This window comes from Terrapene carolina, unplaced genomic scaffold, assembly GCF_002925995.2.
Source record: "Terrapene carolina triunguis isolate 2854851 unplaced genomic scaffold, T_m_triunguis-2.0 Scaffold120, whole genome shotgun sequence".
Lineage (NCBI taxonomy): Eukaryota > Metazoa > Chordata > Testudines > Emydidae > Terrapene > Terrapene triunguis.
The window spans coordinates 10,724,838-10,747,627 of NW_020664471.1; the positions used below are offsets into that span (position 1 = coordinate 10,724,838).

At 42.8% G+C, this 22,790-nt stretch overlaps 1 protein-coding gene across 1 annotated transcript in view; it reads right to left on the reverse strand.

Annotated features, from left to right (window-relative positions):
• Positions 1–1,082: 1,082 nt before the first annotated feature.
• The window catches only part of STPG4 (sperm-tail PG-rich repeat containing 4), a 26,809-nt gene continuing 5,101 nt past the window's right edge, over positions 1,083–22,790 (reverse strand). Inside the window, exons 3-7 of the mRNA XM_026652522.1 lie at positions 21,479–21,739; positions 19,595–19,659; positions 18,790–18,844; positions 2,556–2,660; positions 1,083–1,199 (exon numbers count right to left, since the gene is read on the reverse strand). Coding sequence (XP_026508307.1) covers positions 1,083–1,199; positions 2,556–2,660; positions 18,790–18,844; positions 19,595–19,659; positions 21,479–21,739 — 603 coding nt within the window. The remainder of the gene's footprint in view (positions 1,200–2,555; positions 2,661–18,789; positions 18,845–19,594; positions 19,660–21,478; positions 21,740–22,790) is intronic.

Here is a 22,790-nt window from a genome sequence, read left to right on the forward strand (position 1 = left end):
AGTGATAAATTATGGGTCTATAAAACTCAGTCCTGCGAGGTGCTCAGTCATTGAAGTCAGTGAGAGTTGAGAGGGTCTCAGCAACTTGCAGGATTGAGAACTAATTTGGCAAAACGCTCTGATTTGAAAAGTATTTATGAAAAATTACTCTTCTCCTGCTTAAAAATGGTTGAACCATTTTTGCTCAAACTTTACAATACAAACACGCAAAAAGTCACCTTTGGAAAGAGACTAAATTGGAAAATTTCAACTCAAAGCAGCTGGAAATGGGGATCAGAAGAAAAACATTTAAGCAGCCTTAGCTATAGCAGTCACTGCTGTTCCTGATAGAACCCCTGGTTCGGAAAGGTATTTAAAGCCCATGTGTAACTTTGAGCATGTGTTGATTCCACTGAAGTCAATGCCCTAAATAATTCATGTAATTAAGTACCTTGCTGAAGTCGGGCCAGAAAGTATTCTTCCATTTTTTCCTTCTTTCATTTATCCAACATAGATTTTTTTAAACTTTTCTGATTCTCCCTTTCTATTTAGCACCTTATTTTTCTGTTACTTATTTCCTTTGAGATATTTGTTTTTATTGCTGGTTTTCTTTGATTCTCTTTAAACTTTTCTCTCATTATTAAATACTTTTTCCCTCTCCTTCCCCCATGATCTCTTTCTCCTCTAACTCCTCTGTCTCTCCTTTCATTCTCTCAATTACTTCCAACTTCCTTCTCAAATCCTCCATCTACCTCTGTTCCTGTTACCTCCTGCCCTCTTTTCCCTCCAGTGCTCCATGCCTAATACTTAAACACACATATAACACCTTACAAATATGAAATATCACAGCACCCCTGGTGGCGGGGGGGGGGGAGGATGGGACACCACACATACTGTGGTTGCCACTGAAGAGGCAACATTTGCCAATGGCTCCCCCACTTTGTCTATACTTAGCACATTTATTTCCTGCTCTAGCTCAGGTCCCACTTTGTTAACTGTTGGCAAATGCTGAGTTTCTAATGGTAAGAGCATCATGGGCAAATACATAGGGGTGAAGAACGGGTTTCTAAGGGCGGAGGGAGAGGATGTGGCTTTCTTTTATTCTAAAACCCAAATGTGTTGCTAAAGAAGATGCTGTGCTCGTGACCCAGGCTCGCAATAGTTCGCGGTTGCTTTGGAAACTGCCTTGTGGGCTCATAAGCTCCTGGACCTGGTATTTTCTATAAAAATGAAAGAAACAAGTAAGTAAATGAGGGAGATGTGTGTGGAATAAAGAACAATATACCCCATTAGTAGCAGTGCAAAAGGAAAACACGTATCATTATTACTACTTGTAATATTTATATTGCACTAGTGCCTAAAGCCGTAAATAGGGATCAGGCCTCATTGAGCAAACAGATAATAATACCTAGCTCTCATATAGCACTCTTCAGCTGTATTTGTCAAAACACTTTGCAAATGGGGTAGGTATCATGATCCCCATTTTACAAATGTGGAAACCAAGTCACAGAGCAGTGACATGACTTGCCCATAGTCACCCAGCAGGCCAATGTCAAAGCTGGGAATAGAAACAAGATCTCCCAAGTCCCAGTTCAGTAATCTATCTTCTAGGTCCTGCTGCCTCCAATAATAAAGAGATGGTCCAGAAAGAGCTTACAAAGAGACCCCTATAGTTTAAATATTTATGCGTGTGTGTAATCCAACTGATTTCAATGTATCTGCTCATGTGCTTAAAGTTACATATTTGAATAAGCATGTGCAGAATCAGTGCCAAAGTTCAAGATGAAAAACAAGAGGTGGATATGACAGTCTGACAGGGGAGAACAAAGTAATAATGAGATGATTCTGATCAGTGTAACAAGGAGCAGTCGCATCACAGCAGCTGCCTGGTCATAGTCAAGTGTTTTATAGAATGCTTCACACACTTTATTGAAAACACAAGGCAATGTTATTTAACATGTGATGTGGCTCTACCAAAGAAAATGAGATTGTGGGAGGGAACAAGCTCTGTTCCCAAAGCTTATTCCTACTCAGAAACCCCATAATTCCCTTTCACATTCTTAATGTTTTTGAAGGCCATGATGGGTGGTCTATGACTCCTCAAGTGTGCAATCACTTTGCACCTCTCCGTCAGGCTACACTGACTTTCCTCAGCCTCCTGTATTCTCACACAACAATGTAATTTAGTTTTTCTCCAAAAGTTATCTCTGTCTCCCTCCTCGCTCCCCAAGAAAAGCTTATAAACCAAATTGACACAACAAACCTATTCCATATAGGCCACCCAATAGCTGGCAGAGAAGTAGGATGACTTTGGGTGGCTACCAACATAGGCTGGATTTACCCCAGTGGCTGAAAGGGGGAAATATTCCATAGCTCATACTAGTTTCCAAAGTTTTTTTGTAGCTAACATTCCTTTGAAGTGTGTTCTTTCTTTAGTCCAAAGTCCTACCTTTCTAATCATTAGTAACTGTCTCAGAGTGATACTTTGTAACTGTTGCTTTAAACACTGACTCTGCATGATTAATTTCAGGCAGTTGACATACCCTATAGATTGGTTCATATTTCAGACTACTTACTGAACGGACTGGCTGCAACCTAGGCACTTTGGACTGGAAACATGAAGATACAGGATGAGGTGGTTTTTCCTTCATTTCATATTCACCTGGCCCTGGCCCTTCTTTCTACAACACAACCAAAAGTGGATTTCTTAAAGGTGCATTCCCACCAGCTGGAACAATTCATAGCTTCTCTTCTGGTGTCAAATTAAGGTGAAATATTCTGTTTACATATTTTATCTGATTACAATAATTAATGGTGTTATACTACACAAAACCCACACTAGTGCACATATGTACCATTTCTGCTATGGCTTTTCATCCTCCAGCCACAGTTCCTATGTCAGAGCAGGTGAGCTCAAACAAACCAACTAAAGAGGACAGGACTACACTTGGAGCTATCAAGGCCTGTCAGAGGGCAGGCAGAGGAGGAATGACTGGAGCAGGCTGGTGGCAGATCCCTGGAACAAGAGCTAGGTGCTCAGGGAGGTAACCCTGGGCTGGTGTTCTAGAAGGAGGGTAGGGCTGCCTGAATGAGAACTGGCCCTGAGAAGGCAGCTGGCTGGCCCCTGGGAGGGGAGGCTGTGAAACTCTAGGACACAGGGTGAGCTGAGGAACTGTCTATCTGCTATGTGCTTATGTTTGGACTAATAAACCTCTCTAAAGGAGAGTGGGCATGGTAGTGAGTGCTGCGTCACACATTCCTTCATCACATGGGGAGGTCAAGCAGTCCAGAGGGAATGAGCAAGAGGACTGTAACTGCCTGTGGGTCCTCATATCTTCTAAGCTCCTTGTGCCTGGGCCAGGCACAATCTACCCTAAAAGACTTCTGTAATCCAGTAGTTAGGGCAGCCACCTAGGCGGTAGGAGACCCACCCCTGCTCCAGCTACTTTCATTATTTCTCCACAATGAAACAGCTTCAAGAGGCAAGCCTGAGAGTATCCCATAGCTCAGTGGTTAGAACACCCTCCTGAAAGGTGGTGGGAAACTCTCGTTCAAATCCTTTCTGCCCCTTTGGGAAGAGGGGGAATTAAACCTGGCTCTCCTACATCCCAGGTAACTGCTCTAACCACTAGACTAAAAGTTATAAGGTGGGCTCCTCCACCTCTGGCTGTTTTGTGTGGACCAGGCACGTGCCTAACTCATACCTCCAAGGAACACTTTAGGTGCCTAAGCTGCCTGACTGCAAGTGGCATGTTGCCATTCATGGACTGCTAAGCAAAGATAGGTGACTATCTCCCTGAGAATGTTGGAGCTTAGCAGCTCCCTTTTTGTCAGAATCTCCTATGGGCTATCTTAGGCAGCTCCCCCACCCCCCCACTAGTGTGCTGGGTTTTGTGGATCACATTCTAAAGTGCCTCTCTCTCCCCATTCATTGTATAGGAGCTGGTGCCTAACTCAGCTTTGTGGATCAGTGTTGTTCCTATGATTTTTCTAGGAGCCTAAAAGTTAGGTGCTGTGACATTGAGCATTGCAATGCCTAAGTCCCTTTGGGGCTCTGGGCCCTACAAACTATATTTTGTTTTCTGAATGACATTTTGACTTTAAACAGTAGTACATCTTCACTCTTGTCTGTTAACCTCCATTTTGAGGTCCAGTAGAAAGTCCTGTGCCCAGCAGAGAGCTAACAGTGGAAAGGGATCAAGAGTCATTAACTTGGATGGTCTTCCATTCAAATGGAAGATCTCTAAGACAGCGAGCTGGCCACTACATAGGGGAAACTGTGCTTCCAGGTGAGCTTGTGACCAAGCAACAGATCACTTGATGAGGGACCTGAAGCAGCTCAGAGTGGTCGCCAGACAAAGAGGACTGCAATTTTTAAAAAGGACTCGCTGCAGCAAAGAAAAGGGGGAGCAACAACTGGGTGACTGGGCAACAAAATGGCAGATGATAATGTTGATAAATGCAAAGTAATGCACATTGGAAAACATAATCCCAACTATACATCTAAAATGATGGGGTCTAAATTAGCTATTACAACTCCAGAAAGAGATCTTGGAGTCATTGTGCATAGTTCTCTGAAAACATCCACTCAATGTGCAGCAGCAGTTCAAAAAGCAAACAGAACATTGGGAATCATTAAGAAAGGGATAGATAATAAGACAGAAAATATCATATTGCCTCTATATAAATCCATGGTACATCCACATCTTGAATACTGTGTGCAGATGTGGTCGCCCCATCTCAAAAAAGATATATTGGAATTGGAAAAGGCTCAGAAAAGGGCAACAAAAATGCTTAGGGGTATGGAACGGCTGCCATATGAGGAGAGATTAAGAAGACTGGGACTTTTCAGATTGGAAAAGAGACGACGGGTGGGGGCCGGGGGGATATGATACAGGTGTATAAAATCATGACTGGTGTGGAGAAAGTAAATAAGGAAGTGTTATTTACTCCTCCTCATAACACAAGAACTAGGAGGTCACCAAATGAAATTAATAGGCAGCAGCTTTAAAACAAACAAAAGGAAGTATTTTTTTCACACAACGCACAGTCAACCTGTGGAACACCTTGCTAGAGGATGTTGCGAAGGCCAAGACTATAATAGCATTCAAAAAAGAACTAGATAAGATCATGGAGGATAGGTCCATCAATGGCTATTAGCCAGGATGGACAGGGATGGTTTCCCTAGCCTCTGTTTGCCAGAAGCTGGGAATGGGCAACAGGGGATGGATCACTTGATGATTACCAATTCTGTTCATTCAACAGTGGGGCACCTGGCATTGGCCACTGTCAGAAGACAGGATACTGGGCTAGATGGAACTTTGGTCTAACCCAGGATGGTCGTTCTTATGTTCTTATGAGCAAACCAGGGGCAGAATAATCCAGGATGTCCTGCGGCTCTTAGGGTGGTGAGGAAACTGAGGTAGAAATCTGCATGCAGTTCTTGTTTTTTCTGAAAATATACATATCTTTTGTACTGCCTAACAGCATGTGTGTACAATTTTTTTGCAGAATCTGTTACGTGACTTCACTGTCACATAGCCCTTGTAGGGTGAAGCTGTAAACCAGAGGGTCTGCAGCTCTGATGGGACTCAACAACTGCTTTGGGAGAGCTGGAACTAGTTTCTGGGCCCTTGCATTTGGACTGTTGGGTCGCACTAGCAAGAGAGGTATCAGACATGGGGTCTGCACCTGGAGCATGTGATTTGAGGTCCAGCACCAGAGAGATACTGCCTAAGCTCTGCCCAGCCCGAGCAAGAGAAGAGCACATGGGACACAAGCCTAGGTCCACTACAGCAGCCTGGTGAGTACCCATCAGATGGAGCCCATCCTGGGTTGTAACAACTTCTTGTTCTCCTGTGGTTTTGGTAGCTTATGTTGTGATAACAGATGCAGATTTTTGTTTCCAATCACTAAAAATGCATGTGTTTAGGCTACAGAGAGTCCAATATTGGGCCAAGTCCATCCCTAGTGTAAATCCACTGAAGTGAGAGGAATGCAGGGCTAAGCACTATCTGTGAGCTGAGGAAGCTCAGCTGCTTGCAGAAGGCATCTCCACAGCATAGGAACCACAGCATAAGTAGTCCTATTTACTTTACTTGAGGGCAGAATTTGGCCTTAAGTATATAAAAAGAGTGCATAAGACAACACAGAGCAATGCAAATACCTGAGAATCATAGTTATAAATAAATGTACCTTACCCATATTTGAGTCACTGTCATCAGCCAGCCTGAAAAGGACCCACCCACTTCCCTCATCATAGAGTATTAGGAATACACTGGGTCCCATGATTCTCACAAGCCAACATGATTCCACTGAGCCCAGCTGGGCAGAGTTAGACTGTGAGTGAAATTTTGATTCCATTTAAAACAATGGGAGTTCTGCCATTGACTTCAGTTAAGTCAGGATTCTCCCGGTGTCAAATTCCTCACAGCTACGCTACTGTAAAAAAATGCAATTATTTCTCACTTAAATAGAGGACAGCAGTAGTCACAGTGGTTACGTGCCTTGAGTGACTCATGGACTTTCTGTTGGCCATCAACAGCAAATGTAGTTTGGGGCTAGATAATCCCTTAAAATGCATAGCTTGAAAAGTTAGCTCAAAATATTTTAACAATCTGATATGAATTCTCTTAATGCATTAAAAGTTCTTGTTTTCAGCTTTAAACAACCCACGTGTTTAATAGCTCTTTGAAACTGTGGCACCAATCACGCTCTGAAGACCAAGCACAGATGTTGATTAAGAGGGTTTTTGGTTTAATGTATTAAGTTTTAGTACTTTGGCTTTCCAATATGCCTGGAATGTACCTGTAGATCCAAAACCTCCCCAGTGCAACTACTAGAATGTGAATGAACCAAAGGAAAAATATTTTATAATGTAAATGCCAAACTACTATTTTAGAAGTGAAAGGAGAAGATTGTTTCTCAATTCTGATGGCTCCCTAATTTTAATAAGCTCTTCAAACCATGCTCTTATATTACAAGCCATCGACATTTGTATATTGGAGAATCACCCAACTTTTACACATACAAGTACACATAAGCCAATGCATGAGGGAGGAACTACTCATATGAGTAAAGGCTGCAGAATCAGGCCCTTAGGGACAGATTTTTAAAGGTATTTAGATGCCTTTGAAAATCTCACTAGGCGTCTAAATATTTGTAAAAATCTGGCCCTTAGTATATAGTACTGAGTTATGGAACATTTCTTCGTGAAGATAAGTAAATGCATTGGAATAGAATTGCAATCACAGCTGACTATATACTTACATTTACTTTAACTGATGCAGATGATAATGTCTAAGTCACAGCAAATGTTTTACTAAACATTAAATGAATGGTGTAATGAAAACAAGAAGCCGAGTACTACTTTAATTTCCAGTGCATCACTATCAAGCAATTCTAAAATATTTCATCATTGTGTAGGCTGCATTCAGCTTGCTTGTAATAACTAGGCATGATGGAAGTGACACAAAGTTGTGTAATTATTGTTCCAGTTCTTGTTAAACTCTTCAAAACTACTGTATGAAACTAATGGGATCATCGTGAGGTTAAAGTTCATAGAATCATAGAAGATTAGTGTTGGAAGAGACCTCAGGAGGTCATCTACTCCAACCCCCTGCTCAAAGCAGGACCAACCCCAACTAAATCATCCCAGTTCTCAACAAGAACTAATTAATTGCTCACTGCTCCATCACCTGAATTTTGATACTATTTCAATGGTATATTCAAGTAGAGCCACAAGATAACCTTTGCTGTAGGGCCAGATTTACAAAAGTAGATGGGCCACTAATGGGATCTATGAAAGCACCTAAGCAGGTCAGGTTCCTAAATCCCACTGACAGACATATGGCTGGACAGCAGAACTATGGCAAACATCAACGGAAATGTTTATATCCAAACAAAAACTATTTTGATAAATTTAAAAACAAAGGGCCTTATCCACCACTGAGTTACTCTAATTTTATTCTGGTATAACACCACTGAAATCAATAGTTATACTGCCATAAAATTAGAGCAGTGTAGAGGTGAATCAGGCCGTACATGTTCATGTAAACATAGTATTGCTAGAAATGTTTTGTAAAATTGTTAAAATAAAAGAACCAAAAAGAGACTAATGTTGGGGCCTTTGTTTCCAGACAACGTAGCCAGTCCTCAGCTGGTATAAACTCATGCAGCTCCACTGAAGTCAGTGGAGTTATACCAGGATCTGGCTTAATGTCCCTTTCCCTATCTTTGATTACTTACATTTAATTACACACACGCACAAAACTATAATAAAAAAAAAAAGAACATTATTAAGGTTGCAAAATCAAGCACTCAAAAGTTAGGAAATGCCAGAATTAAGGTTGCCTATTCAGTATTTCCTTTCCTTCTCATTCAGTGGGTGGTCCCTGGCCTTATTTGCTGCATGCTATTCAAATCCTGCTCTGAAGAGAGAATGATTAATTTCCTCATGGGCTTTTCTATGGCACTCATCACTATAGTATCTGAGTGCTTCACAACCATTAATGAATTTATTTTTGCAGCCCTCTTCTGAGATGAGGGTAGAGCCATCCCTTGGGTACGGTGAATTGGGGTGACTGCCATGGGCTGTGCACTTTGGGAGGCCGCACGCTTCAATAAAATCGTGAAGAGGTAGGCGGGGAGGTGAGGCAGGAGGCGGACAGGCGAGCCGAGTGAGGAGGCAAATGGGAAGGTGAGTGGCAGGCGGGCGGGGCATGAGGAGGCAGGCAGGCAGGCGGACGGTGAGGAGGAGAGCGGCTGGCACACGTGCGGGGGATGTGAGGTGCAGTGTTCCCTCTAATATTTCCCACCCATGTGTGGAATGAATTTTATGTGCACTAATATTGGTGCATCACCTCCATATGGAAGTGATGTGGGACACATCACCTTTAATATTGGTGCACATAAAATTCATGGGATTGGGGGTGGGGCTGAGGGATTCAGCGTGTTGGAGGGGACTCAGGGCTGGTGCAGACGATTGGGGTGCAGGGGTATGTGGGCTCCGGCTGGGGGTGCGGGCTCTGGGGTGGAGGTGGGGCCGGGAATGAGGTGCTCAGGGCTGGGGCAGAGGGTTGGGTGCAGAGGGTGCGGGCTATGGGGTGTGGCCAGAGATGAAGGGTTTGGGGGTACAGGAGGGTGCTCCGGGGTTATGGCAGGGACAGAGGATTCCCCGCCCCCCCACCAGCTCTCTCTCCCTGCAGCAGCACCTGGGCCTGGAGGAGAGAGGCGCCACTCCCTGCTGCAGCAGCTCTGGGGCTGGGGCTGCAGGATAGGCATCCCTCCCCAGCCCCAGCAGGTCCGGGCCAGGGCTGGGTTTGGGCCAGGGGAGGGCCGCCCCGGCCACGCCTGCGGCCAGGCCACTCCAGCCACACCACCCCAGCAAGTCCGGACGTCGTGGCCGCAGCAGAGTTGGGGCCAGGGGAGGGGTGCCGCGGTCATGGCAGCTTGGGGACCGGGCTAGGTGAGGGCCAGGGGAGGAGTGCCCCTTCCCCGGGCAGGTTCCCTGAGTGCCTGCGTGGAGTTAAATAGGCTGCTGCATGGCTGCGCAGCTTACAGAGAACTTACAGGTGAGGAGGTGAGTGGCAGCCACTGGCAGCCCCCCTCCCAGAACCTCCCCCCAACACCTCCTGCCTGCCGGCAGGCCCTCCCAATCATCACCTCCCGCACCCTCTCAGCGCCTACCACGGATCTGATGTTTCGTGGCATCAGGAGGCACTGGTGGGGGATGGGAGAGGAGTGAGGGCGCAGTGCACTCAAGGGAGGAGGCAGAACTGGGAGGGGAAGAGGCAGAATGGGGATGGGGAGGGGGAGGGACCTGAGCAGAACCAGGGGGGTGCCCCCCCCCCGGCAGATTAGAAATTCAGCACCTATGTTCTGGGCCCCGCACCTCCCTAGGGACGGCCCTGGATGAGGGGTTATTATTAGCTTGATTTTACAGGTTGGGAACAGTGACACAGAGTGGCCCAGCCAGTCCCAATTTGCCCCCCTCAGCCCTTTTGGTTCCTCATCCAATCTGTCTCCCCACACACACACACACAACATTCCCGCCTTGCTCTGAGTCCCAATCTCTTTATCCAATCTCAGTCTCACTCATCCCTGGTTCTTTGTCCAAATTTCCCCCATGCCTGGCTCCCTGTCCCAGTCTCTTAGCCAGTCACAGTTCTTCTCCTTCATCCTCATCAGATATGTCTCCCTGGCCCTCCACCTGATTCCCCCTATCCCAGCGGTTCCCAGTCTCCTTCCTCAGCCAATGCCAGTTTTCCTCCTGCATCTTCATCAGATCTGTCTCCCCTCTGTCTGAGTTCCTCCTCCCACATCCTACTGGTTCCAAGTCTCCTTGCCCACCAAGTCCCAGTCTCCCCACCTAGCTCCTCCTCTAATTTAGTCTCCCTCCACCCACTAGCTGCCAGTCCCCATTTCCCTCTTTACCTCCCAGGCCCAGTAGCTCACCCATCCCAACTCCCAATCTCAGTTTTCTTCTCCAGTCCCCCACTTGCTCCTTGTCCAAACTTACTACCGCCATCTCCCACTCCTCTGGTCTGGCTCTTGTCCCCTCTGCATTTGAATCAGGCAGCTTCTTTCTCCACAATGCCTGGGCCCAGCAGAGGGGACATAGAGAGTTCTCTGTTCTGGTGCCCAAACCCACAGCAGCTCAGAGCTACAATTTCAGGGAAAACCTGCTAAACTCAGCTGGCCCATACCCAGTGTAGACAAAGTCTTCAGAGATTTTAGCTGCAAAGCTGTAGTAAGTCTCTACTGAGCATGTGCAAATGTAACCCACACACCTTCTGGGTTTGGTGCTCTGTCCCATCTAGTGGCACCGAGACCACTTAGAGAGAAAGAGAAAATAAGTCTGCTCTACAGCCTTAGCTAACAGACAGAAGGATTTTAGCTTATGCAGTAGAGGCTCATGCACTAAGCTCCAGAGATCCCTGGTTCAATCCTGCCTGCCGACGACCGGGGTTTGTCAGCGTTACAGAAACAAAAATTTTTTTCAAAAGCCTATAATTTGGCCAAATGGGAGGGATTTTCACAGGCATGGCAAAAGGCATGTTCCTGATGCAAAGGCCGCTGCCTGCCAAATTTCATTTTCCAGCTCTCAAGCATAGGGATAGCTCAGTGGTTTGAGTATTGGCCTGCTAAACCCAGAATTGTGAGTTCAATCCTTGAGGGGGCCATTTAGGGAAGTGGGGTAAAAATCTGTCTGGGGATTGGTCCTGCATTGAGCAGGGGGTTGGACTAGATGACCTCCTGAGGTCCCTTCCAACCCTGATATTCTATGATTCATGGTGATGCTAAAATTTCTCAGAAAAAAGGACACCAGCTATTTTAATATAATTAAAACAATGAATTTTCCCCTAGCCTCATTCTGGGAAATGGCTGACATTTTTCCAAAAAATTCATCCCAAGGCAGATACCAAGCACCCAGATTAAATTTTGGCAAAGTTATGAGCAAGTGAAAACAGGGTCTAATAATGCTACCAGCCCACCTATAATATATGGTGCTTGATATTTTATGCTGGAAGGTTATGTTTTCTTAAAATTGCTGAACTCTTTATTGATCTTTTAATTATTCTTTGCATGTGCTTATTTCTCATGTTACTCTTTTTTTTTTTCATAAATAAACAAGCGGGCCAGATCCTCAGCTGCTGTAGATTGGCATATTTCCACCAAAGTCAATGGAACTACATTGATTTACACCAGATTAGCATCTGGCTCATAATATAAGGGTCTAGAATTTTTCTGCTCATTTGTTTTATAGCTTTCCAACCAATTGCAATGCACAAATGAAATATTAATTTATAAGAATGGGCTTAGTTTTGTCTATTTCACTTTTGAACTATCTTGCCTCTCCCTCCTCAATCATGAAAATAAATGCAATGTAACAAACCACTTTCCATGCACTAAATATAGATCCATATTGTGGAGCTGAAGTATTGTGGGTGTTTACCAAATTCTGGTCCTATGCACCATGTAAACTTCCCATTAAGGGCCTGATGCTGACCTCACATCAGTTTTACACTGGTGTAACTTCACAGACGTTACTTCTGATTTACTGCGGTGTAAGAGGACAATCAGGCCCATAATATGGAATTTAAGTGATGCAGATGGCTTTTTTGCAGGACATCAGCACTGGAATGAACTTCCTCCTGAGTCATTTTCTCTCTTCCCCTCCCCCCAACTTTGCCCACTTTAAGCCCAAACCTACAACTTTTGACAGCCAAAATTTCCACTCTAAGGAAAGTAAACAAGATCAGACTCTTTAACTAGAAAGTTATATTTGGAAGCTAATTTTAAGGCTTAGGAAAATGGACAGCAACTTTAGGGAGAGAAAAAACACTGGCATTAAAGTAGCTCATCGTATATATGTAATTTTGTTATTTTATATTTTCTTTAGAATATTTTTTCTAATATTCCTTTCATTCTCACTGAGACACAAGTTCTAGCCTAGATTTTGTACAAACCATTCTAGCTTCTTAGATTCTGTTCCAGACAAAATATTTTTTTAGCCACATCAAATCTGAGTAACATTGATCAATTATGACAGTTTTGTCTGCCCCTTGAGGAATTTCAAGATATCAGCCCTATCTTGAAATGAAAACAAGCCTTTTATGAACAACTGAAATGGATGTTGCAATGTTTCATACAATTAAAATAACTTATACCAGTCAATTTTAAATGACTATCTGGCATAAGTGGTTCTGATATGCCACACTTCAAACAAAAGTATTGTCTCTAAAATTTGTAAATCCAACCAAATCTATTTATATCCATTAGGTAACTTAATGACTGTTTATTTTCCTCCTGTTCTTATTTTAGCTTCTGTCATTTTCCATCAAGCATAAAAATTATGCTTTTTAATGCATTTGTACCATCTCGTGCTTTTTCATATGGCAATTGATTTAGTTTGTCAATAGGAAAGGTTTGTGAAGGTAGGGTTTTGTTCAGATCACAGGAAATTTCACTTGGCCATCACTTTTTGACATTTGACAAGAAATTAACTAGAGGAAAGAATAGGTATTGAGAAAATGCCCAGCAACAGAATGTAGATGATTTAAAGCCAATTTCATGAATGACATCAGCTCCATTTAAAGCTAAAATGGCATGATAGATACACAAACAATTTGCAACATGCCTTTGCAGTCTTACACGGATCTGGATGTCTTACTGTACAATCAAATAATTGTGGTATATTATCATAAGCTGAAACTCCCATACATCAAAGACCATACCTGGAAAACTGGCCTTTAAAATAAATGACAAAGACTTAAACTAGAGAGACAAAAAATAACAGAAGAAGACAGCTTGAAATTAGGTGGGATTCATTTCTTAAATAGATGCAGCATTTTCCTTAACTTCAGTTTCATGATATAACATTTCTCCTGTTGATAATTTACAGCAATAAACCAGGTTTGTTTGAAACAGGTAAACTTGGGTCTAATATGAGTGGCAGTCAACATATAAAACTATGGTCAACAGATATGGAAGAGGAAAAAGGGATAAACGATAAGGGTAAAAGTAGGACAGATGACAAAACAGCTTCTGAATGAAAAGCATTCTGAAGAGTCAGCTGTGCAAGTTAGACTGGTACTTTGGCAGATCTGACTTACATAATAATTGACACAAGCAGCAGATAAACCAAGCTGATGCTGACTTAGGGCTACAAGGCTATCAACAAAAGGAGAATTAATGCCCCTTCATTTCAAAGTGTAAAAGAGAAAATTCCTTGCCTGTTGTTCTGCTTCTCTGAAGATATCGTTCTGACAGGATTCTCACACCTGGATCTTTGCTACTTAGAGTGAAATGATCAGGAATTCTTCAACTCTTCAAGGTCTGTGGCTGACACTTGCCATCCTCTGCTAATATATATAATGCCCCCTAATGTCCCAGTCACTTCCTGTGTTGAGAGATGAATTTTCCAGGACGATGAGGCAATTCAAAATGATTAATTATTTGGAGGGGCTCACTGTGGTTCTTCCACACTCATGGTGACATCTCTACGTATGCTCGCGTGCATGTCATGGTCAACTCCTAAGCTGATGAAGCCATGAGCATGGCCATCAGTCTGGAACGGTTTTAAGCCACTGAGCACTCTTCCTTTCTCCCTTTAAAGAAAAGGCCATTGGGGAGGGGGGAATTACTCACTAATACTAGCACCAAGAGAAATAGCAAGGTCTTCCAACACTGAGAATTATGGAGCAGAGAGCAAAGTGCCAAGTGGCCAGCTAAACACAAAGCATTTCTGTACTGGGAAAAGAGCAATCTGGGGTGCTGAGGGAAGAGAGCCATGTGCATATGCTAAGAAGGCGAAGCGTATTAAGACAAGCACTGAAGAGGCTGGGGCAAGTGCTGATGGGCAGAAGGGCTGGAGCAGGCACTGAAGTGCCAGAATACCAAGGAAACAGGCACCGAAATGATACTGAAATGGACTGGAGTGCTCAGGGAAAAGGCCTCATAAGTTAGGTAACTGTTTTTGGACTAACTGGAAGGGAAGAAACTACTAAGTGCAAGGGATCTCATTTGGGGCCTGCTGGAGTGATGGAGACATGAAGGATCTGCCTAGGGATCTCCACTGACTGCACTGCTGTACTGGGACCATAGGCTAGTTTCAGACACCAGGTTAGGTCTGTAGTGCTGGCAGTTGGAAAAAACGTGTTGAGGCCCAATCCACTGAAGTAAATGGAAGCTTTGTTAGTGCCTTTAATGTAAGCAGTGTTTAATAAAGGATCAGGCTCCTGTTTTGTAAGATGAGCAAATGTGACTCAAGAGTTATCGATTAAGTAATATTTGATGGGAAAAGTCATCTTCTGGCAAGTACTGACTATCTGGAGGAGCTGAGGACCCAAGGTGGAAGTCACAACCTTTAATCCAGCCAGCCATTAACTACTAGAGTCATTACCATTAAAAACATTAATATATAAAAGCTGGAATACCAAATAAAAACCAATTACTATTTTATATGCTGAGAAACTGAACTGCACATAGCTATGAATGTGGGACTGTTACTGCTGCTTTTTTCCTAAGAGTTAAATCAACCAACCGGAAAGCAGGATTTCATTCTGCAGATACTGCTAGGTTTATAATTAAGAGTTAATATGGAAGGAACACTGACACATGTTTTTTACAAAATCCTTTTCCTGACCATAACTACATTTGAAGCCTTTCACAGGATGCTGATATGTATTTATGAAATTGAAAAGCTAGCATCATACATAACCCTGCAGTATTACTAGTGCACTACTGTATGTTATGCTAGGGTAAGATTAAGAAGGGCAGCAATTGCTTATGAGATTACATAGGGTATATGATTAAAAATCTTATTGAGATTAATATTATTGATCCAACTGTGTGTTAGTCTGAGGTTAAATGAGAACATTTCTGACACAGAACAACCACCTGATAAAATAAACAGGAAGACTGACAAAACCATCTCCCGAGCAGCAGCCAAACAGATCTAATCTATCAGCAAAGCATACAGGTTTTGACTGCAATTCTGAAGCTGGAGGCAGAATTTTAAAGGATGTTAAAGCTCATTTGTTGCAAAATACTGTATGGCAGCTGTATCAATAACTCATTTAAGGAGATGCTGTTTACAAAGAATGGCTCTTTTATCACAAAGGGCCACCTGGCATGGAGAAGTTAATGAGATCCTAGAGGATTTTCAAATAAAAGGTTAACATCTATTTAACAGTGGAAGAATATCTCTTGATAATTTACACTAAACACAATCAATCCTTTGCTGTACTTTCACATACAGTTGCTCAGCATTTGCTGGGGTTTTTATTTTTTCAAGGATGATGTTCCTTCTAGAACAGATTGATGAGTGACACAAATAGATTGTTTCATGAGTCAAAATCCTCTTCTAGTCCCCATTAGGAATCTGAAATTGCTGACGTCTGTATATTCTGATCTTCTATAGATAATTATATTTAAGCCCAAAGAAAAAGGGTGCATCTACTGAGAAAAACACAGCAAGACTGACAGATTTAAGCATGCATTCCTGAAGGGGGAAAGGCAAAGAGTACGGAAGCATTATCACTGCTGATACTGGCTCTTAATCAGCGAGTCAGCTAAAATAAATTGCATTTCCAGAGGATCTCCTTGATAATATACATATATTTTACCAAAGTAATTTCCGAATGTATCTCAGGCTCCCAGGAGCCATATGTTAATAACTGATGAGACGAATTGGGGGTGAGTTCCCTGCCTCTGATGAAGCTCACCTTATGTTAGATACTGCAAAAAACACCATGGCCAGAGATGATGAATCCGTGGGACTCACAAAAATACTTCTAAAGACAAATGTTTTGCCTTTGGAATGAACCAGGCAACACTCAGCGTCAGAGGGGGTTGGACTAGACCTCCTGAGGTCTCTTCCAACTCTAATCTTCTATGAGTCTATCAAACACCCCTTCATACACCACCTTCCATGTTTCAAATTACATAAACTGAATGCTATGCGCAGAGTATTCTTCCCTCCTCCATTGTACTTGGGGAAGAGTAATCTGTCATGGATCTGCCTACTCCCCCCCCTTTTCTGCCAAGGGGATCTCAGGGGAATACATGGCAGTGCACTCCCCAGATCACCGAGGCTGTACTTCTGCCATCCTTACATGAATCATACAAGGTGGTAGAGAAATGGCTCCTTACTCCCTCCCCCTCATGCATGTGGGCTCGTGAGGAGTAGCTGGACCACCATCAAGTCTGTAATACATGTTGTCTAAATTATCTCTTGTGATATTGTATCAGTTTTTAAATCACCTGCATCTGTTTTCAGTTTGAGTGAACATTCTCTTAGAACTACCTATTAAGGAAATTATCATGAGCAGGTGTCCAATGAGTTTTGACAACTCATCCCACTGTGAGTTATTACCTTCCCTTGTCTCAAGCTGCACATCTGAATTTCTCGCTGTTAGACTGAAGGGTCTCTTTTTATAGATTCCAGATTTTTCTGGCTAATTGTAAGGCCCATTTTTGGACTGCCTGTGTAATACATGCATGAATCATAGCAGTGAGCCGTCACCTCTGTCTCCAACCATGTCCTATAGAACTACTCTCTTCCCTTTCTTTTGTAGTACAGTACATTCTACTCTATGAATCACCTTTATGTAAAAAATAGGACAGATGACGACTCTGTGTTCACTTAATAACAGAGAATCAAGAATAGGCATCCCAGAATTACAACACCAGGTTTAGTGGCATTGTAACAAACTGCACAAAAGGAAGCTTGAATGGACAATGGTATCACCGGAACTATGGGATGTCTTGTAATTATGAGCTGTAACAAAATTAATAAGAGCACTGAGTAAGCATTTAGTAATCAAATATGAAACTTCAAAGCTCAAGTTTAGTCCCTTACTCCTGGGATAGCAAAGGACATAATTGGGCACTGAGTAGTATGCTGAGCCCAGGGTCTTGTGTCTTAGTGAAGAATCTCCTCTCACCCACTTGGGAGCTGTATTCGGGGCTCTGAAAGGAATCTTATCCAGACAATTCATCAAGAAGAGCAGTTATCACTATGGTTCCACTCCTGCAAAATGCTTAACTTTACACTCATGAGTCGTCCCATTGACATCAGTGGGATGATTCACAAGCTTAAAATTAATCACGTGTAAGTGTCTGCAGGGTCAGGGCATAAACTGGGCAACAGAAAAGTGTCCAGAGTATTCCTGGAGGGAAGAAAACACAAACAAAACCAAAACATCTTTAAAAAAATACTGTGTGTGTGAGAAATACTGTAATGTATGAGTGTACAAAGTTTGTTTAATACACAATGGCAGCTGAAGTCCAGAACGGACTAAACTTTGGATAATCACCAGTAAAAGTGCATCAAGCCACCTTGTTCTTTACTGGAGTTCTGCATATGGAGGGTTTGCTGGGTCAGGCCCAGAATTGATGGGTGTGATCCCCTGCTAATTCAGAATGATGTCAGAATTGCACATTAGTACTTTTATCCTATTTATGGTTAGAGTAGTTGACAATTTAATAAACAACATATGGTACATTTTAAGTGAAATAATGAGGTAGTGGAATTATCATGGGCCTGATTCCTGTCTCCCCAAGTACAGTATAAATCAGGAGTAATGCAGCGGAAGTATTGGAGATACACAACTGGCGAGATTAGAATCAGGCCTAAATGTTGCAAATGGTGGAAGCATTTTAAGCTCTATCACAGTATAATGCAGGGGAGGAATTTTAGCTAATCATTCTCCTCTCACACTGGCATGATGCATGTCCAACCCCTCATTCCCTTTCTTCACAAGCTATTTACTTGAAGAAATATTCATACTTTGACTTCTCTTGAATCAGTTACTCATCTTACCCACATCCCCAGAACATACCTGGCAAAGAGGCAGTCCAAAGCTTTCAAGCCCTTACAGTATTTTCTCTTTCATGTATTTTTTTCCAATGATATGTTGAATAGCAACAATCTCTGTTGTTTTATAGTATACTCACCATACATGGCTTTTGAGATTGAATAATTGCCAAAGCAAAGCTGAGGTGCTTAATAATTTTCAAAAGTCATTTTGGCCCTGGTCTTGCAAACACTTAAGAACATGTGTCATTTTTCTCATGTGAATAGTCTTGTAGTAAAAAAAAAATCTGCTCATGTTCATAGTTACTCATGAGCTTAACTGTTTCAAGATCAGGGCCTTAGCATACTCAGAATACTAAATATACTGTACTACAAAGCAATAAAGACCATCCCTTAAATATAAAAAGGAACTACAAGATGTGTTTTTCCCCCATTAAATACCCCCACACTTTTTATCATCAATTAATATTTGTCTACATAGTACTTACAGGAGTGAAGTAAGTTGTTGGGAATCTTTGAACTGCAGAACGAAACATAAACTGCCTGAGTTTTGAAAAAGAAGCAATTAAGATCATTTGAGACACACTCTGACTGCTACTTACAGTTTTACCAACAGTTTCCACCTGCTTCTATTTCAGTATAAGAAAATGTATCTGTCGTTCTTCTAGATCTCAATAGGTAATATAACAGAAATCATTCTGTACTGGTGAAATATACTGTGAAACTAAGAGACGTAACCATAACTTTCTCTAGGTATATAGAGAGAGATCGCTAAACCACTTTTATTAATTATAATTCACTACTACTACTACTATCTATAAAGAGCCCAGTTTACAAACTCAAATGACATAGGTATCTTAATTCATGTTTAGGCACCTGCAGATGTAAAAGGACTTTTTTTTCCAAAGGCGCTGAGTACAAACAACTCTCACTGGAATCAGTATTATGGCCCCAATCCAGCAAAGAACATAAACTCATGCTTAACTTGAAGCACATGCTTCAGACCCTGAAGTCTGTGGAACTGAAACATGTGTTTAAATACATGCTTATTGCATGGGCATGGGCTTAATCATGTGTTTAAATGCTTGGTCAAATCGAGGCCCTATAACAAAGATGGGAGTCAGGACACTGACTATGGGGCTGATTCATTGAAGTTAATGGGAGATTTCAATGGGCTTTGGATAAGACATAAATGGGAGTTGTAGATGCACAGTAGCGCTGAAATTCAGGTAAAAATACATGAAAATAAAACAGTCTAAGAAAATGAGAAGATAAGAACATTGATTTACTTACTTGGATGCAAATGTAGGCACTGGAAGAGGGAAAAGATCATACTGCCCCGGTGCAGTGTCAATATCCTGGAAGAAATGGGTAGTATAGACAGGACAGTGACAGGTAATCAAGGTTTGACTTCATATTACTGATTTCTTCTCTAACATCTGGAGTCAGAGTCACAACTTTCCTTTAAATCAACAGGAAAGGTATGCATGTATCTGAGGGTGGAATTTGGCTCATGTACCAGGCCCATCATTTTGTATTGCTATGTTTTAAGGGTCTGATCCTACTCAGCTATAGCTCCCAATGAAGCCAATGGCATATAGCACCTTTCATCTAACGAGCTAAAACCTCATTCCAAGCACTGATTGGTTAAGCCTTGCAACGCACCTCTGAAGAGCAGAAGAATGTTTATACCCACTTAAACGTAAACATTTTTAGAGTAGGATGCTGAAAAACTAGATTTAAATTATGTGGTTAAATTTTCAGATGTGGAGGGAACAGATGCATTCATGAATACATGTGTGCACAGCTGCAAAACCTCCACAGGGCTAGTCCAAGCAAAGCCATTATATTGGTGCCCCCAGCTGAAAGACTCAAAGTTCATATATAACTTACTCTTACTCTCTCTACCCACTCCACTGAAACTACTATGTTGTGCCAATTGGTGAGAGGGTTCAGACAGAAGATAAAGGCCTTTCCCACGGCAATTGCAGGGGTCAGGGGAAGAGAAAGAAAGAGAGCCTACACTCAGTGTTCTCATCCACTAGGTAACGTTTTGTTTGTATTATAAGCCATCGTAGGAACATGAACCCTGTTCCTTCTTCGCCTGTGGCAGTTCTGCAGACATTACTAAACTTGAAGGTTGCAGGTGGCATGAACAATACATGAGCAAATGGTGGCCAGGATCTTCTGAGGACCATCTGAGGGGTGAAGAGCTCTTTTACAGGGGAATCCTATCGCCTCCACATCTAGCTAGGCATAGAAGCCCCTCTTGGCCTCCTTTCTGCCCTAGGTACATAGCTGGTTGACATGGAAAGGAGAGACCGAAGTCCCAGTGACAGCTATATCACTCATTGGAATCTTGAGGGGTGCTGGGAGCCATCTAAAAAGTCTAACCCTTTCCTATATTTGTTGCAGGATTAAGGTATCTGACAGGAACAGGCTGGAGAAGATCAAGGTGGCAGGAGCCCATCAATCAGCCAGGCTCAGCTGCTTTATATACTGAGCAAAATGAGGGAGCCGGAGGGGAAAGGGGAAGGTTGGTCACAGAGAAGGAAGCTCTTATTCCAGATTGCACCTAGTCCAGACAGCAAGAGGTTTCTTCTCACTCAGTGACTGTTTATCTGGGGACTGTTCGTACTTTGGGAGGGCCAGCGGGTGGGCCTGAAAAAGCCTAGCCTGTGACAATAGCACTCAGGGCTTGTCTAGTCTGGGATCAAAGGTACATTTTAAAATATGACACCAAAAACATATAAAATAATACATTTTAAAGTTCTAGACAGGGCAAAGTGTATTTAACATGTGCAAGCTGGGAGAGATGACCTTAGGCTCCCCTATCTTTTTTCACTTAGGCTAGGTCTACACTACAGTGGGGGGTCGACCTAAGATACGCAACTTCAGCTACGTGAATAGCGTAGCTGAAGTGGCGTATTTTAGGTCGACTTACCTGGCTGTGAGGACGGCGGCAAGTCGACCGCTGCCGCGCCGCCGTCGACTCCGCTACCGCCTCTTGCCGCGGTGGATTTCCGGAGTCGACGGTAGAGCCATCAGGGATCGATTTTATCGCGTCTTCACTAGACGCGGTAAGTCGATCCCCGATAGACCGATTGCTACCCGCCGGATTGGCGGGTAGTGAAGACGTGCCCTTAGAGATAGCTCTGACCACTATTTTGTTTTTACCTTATCTTTAAAACATAAGGTGCTGGGACTTCTCCTTGGTGTGCTTTTAAATGAATATGTAGCTGGCTTTTTTCCTGCCAAATCTACAAAGCTAGGAGGAGTGTATGTATAAACATCTGGTAGCGTAAGATCAGCTGTTGGTTGGAAGATGGAAAGTCTCTTTCTGCCTTCTCCTTTAAAATTATATGTCGCTTTCACTGGGTTGAGCTGGGCTTCTTCAATAAAATCCCGTACTACATAAGTACCTGGCGTAGATGTTGGCTAGTAAAAACAAACATTATTTAGGCTGAGATTCTTGTGCAGTTCTGCATTTCTACTACAAGTGTATTTGAAATGTTATTTCGAACTAGCATTTGTCTTTGTTTTAACTAAATCCTGTCATTCAAAGCCTGACAAATGCTCACATTTCAGACGTTATTGCATCCTAGTAATTTCATCTGTGAAATGGTAAATGACAAATATTTCTTTTTCTAAAGAAAATAATTAAAACAGCCATTTGAACTATCAGCATGATGTTCCAACATGTAAGCTACCCACAAGAAGCATCTTTCTCTTGTTCAGAAAGACTTATGCCCAAGAGCTGCAATCAAGCCTCCAACTTAAATTGCTGTAACAATGAATTTCTACATTTCAACATGACTGGCAAGATAGTGACTGCTTCCTCACTTCAAGGGACCAAACCACAACTGAACTGGAACACACCATTTGGATGACTGTTTTCATCTTTGCTTTCTACCAGTGAAAACATCCAATTTGTATTAGGTACAGAAGGGCAAGAGAAAAAAAAGATACAAAAAATAATATAAAAAATATTGGCTACAGAACATTTCACTGTCAGTCCTGCTATAAAATTTAATGGAGTCAGATGTGTTTCTCAGTGGAAACTGCTCATTTGCTTAGGGCTCTCTTCAGGTGCAAATTACCCCATGGCTGCTGGCCTACAGAGGCTCTCGGAGTATTCTGCACTCCACAGCCACAGAGACTATTCCAGACTGCAAGAGGTTTCTTCTCACTCAGATGCGGCTGAAAGATGTGGATTTTGGATTTACCCAGATGACCCGAATCTGCTTCTTTCTCAACATTAGGGTTACCATACGTCTGGATTTTCCAGGACATATCCGGCTTTTTGGGCCTCAAATCCCCATACGGGGGGAAATCTCAAAAAGCCGAACATGTCCGGGAAAATAGAGAGGGGCGGGCGCCGCTGGGTGCTGGTCCGGGGGTGCTGGTCCGGGGCCGGCGGTGCTGGGCCGGGGGCCAGGGGCCGGCAGTGCTGGGCTGGGGGCCTGGGCCAAGCCGGGGCTGGCAGTAC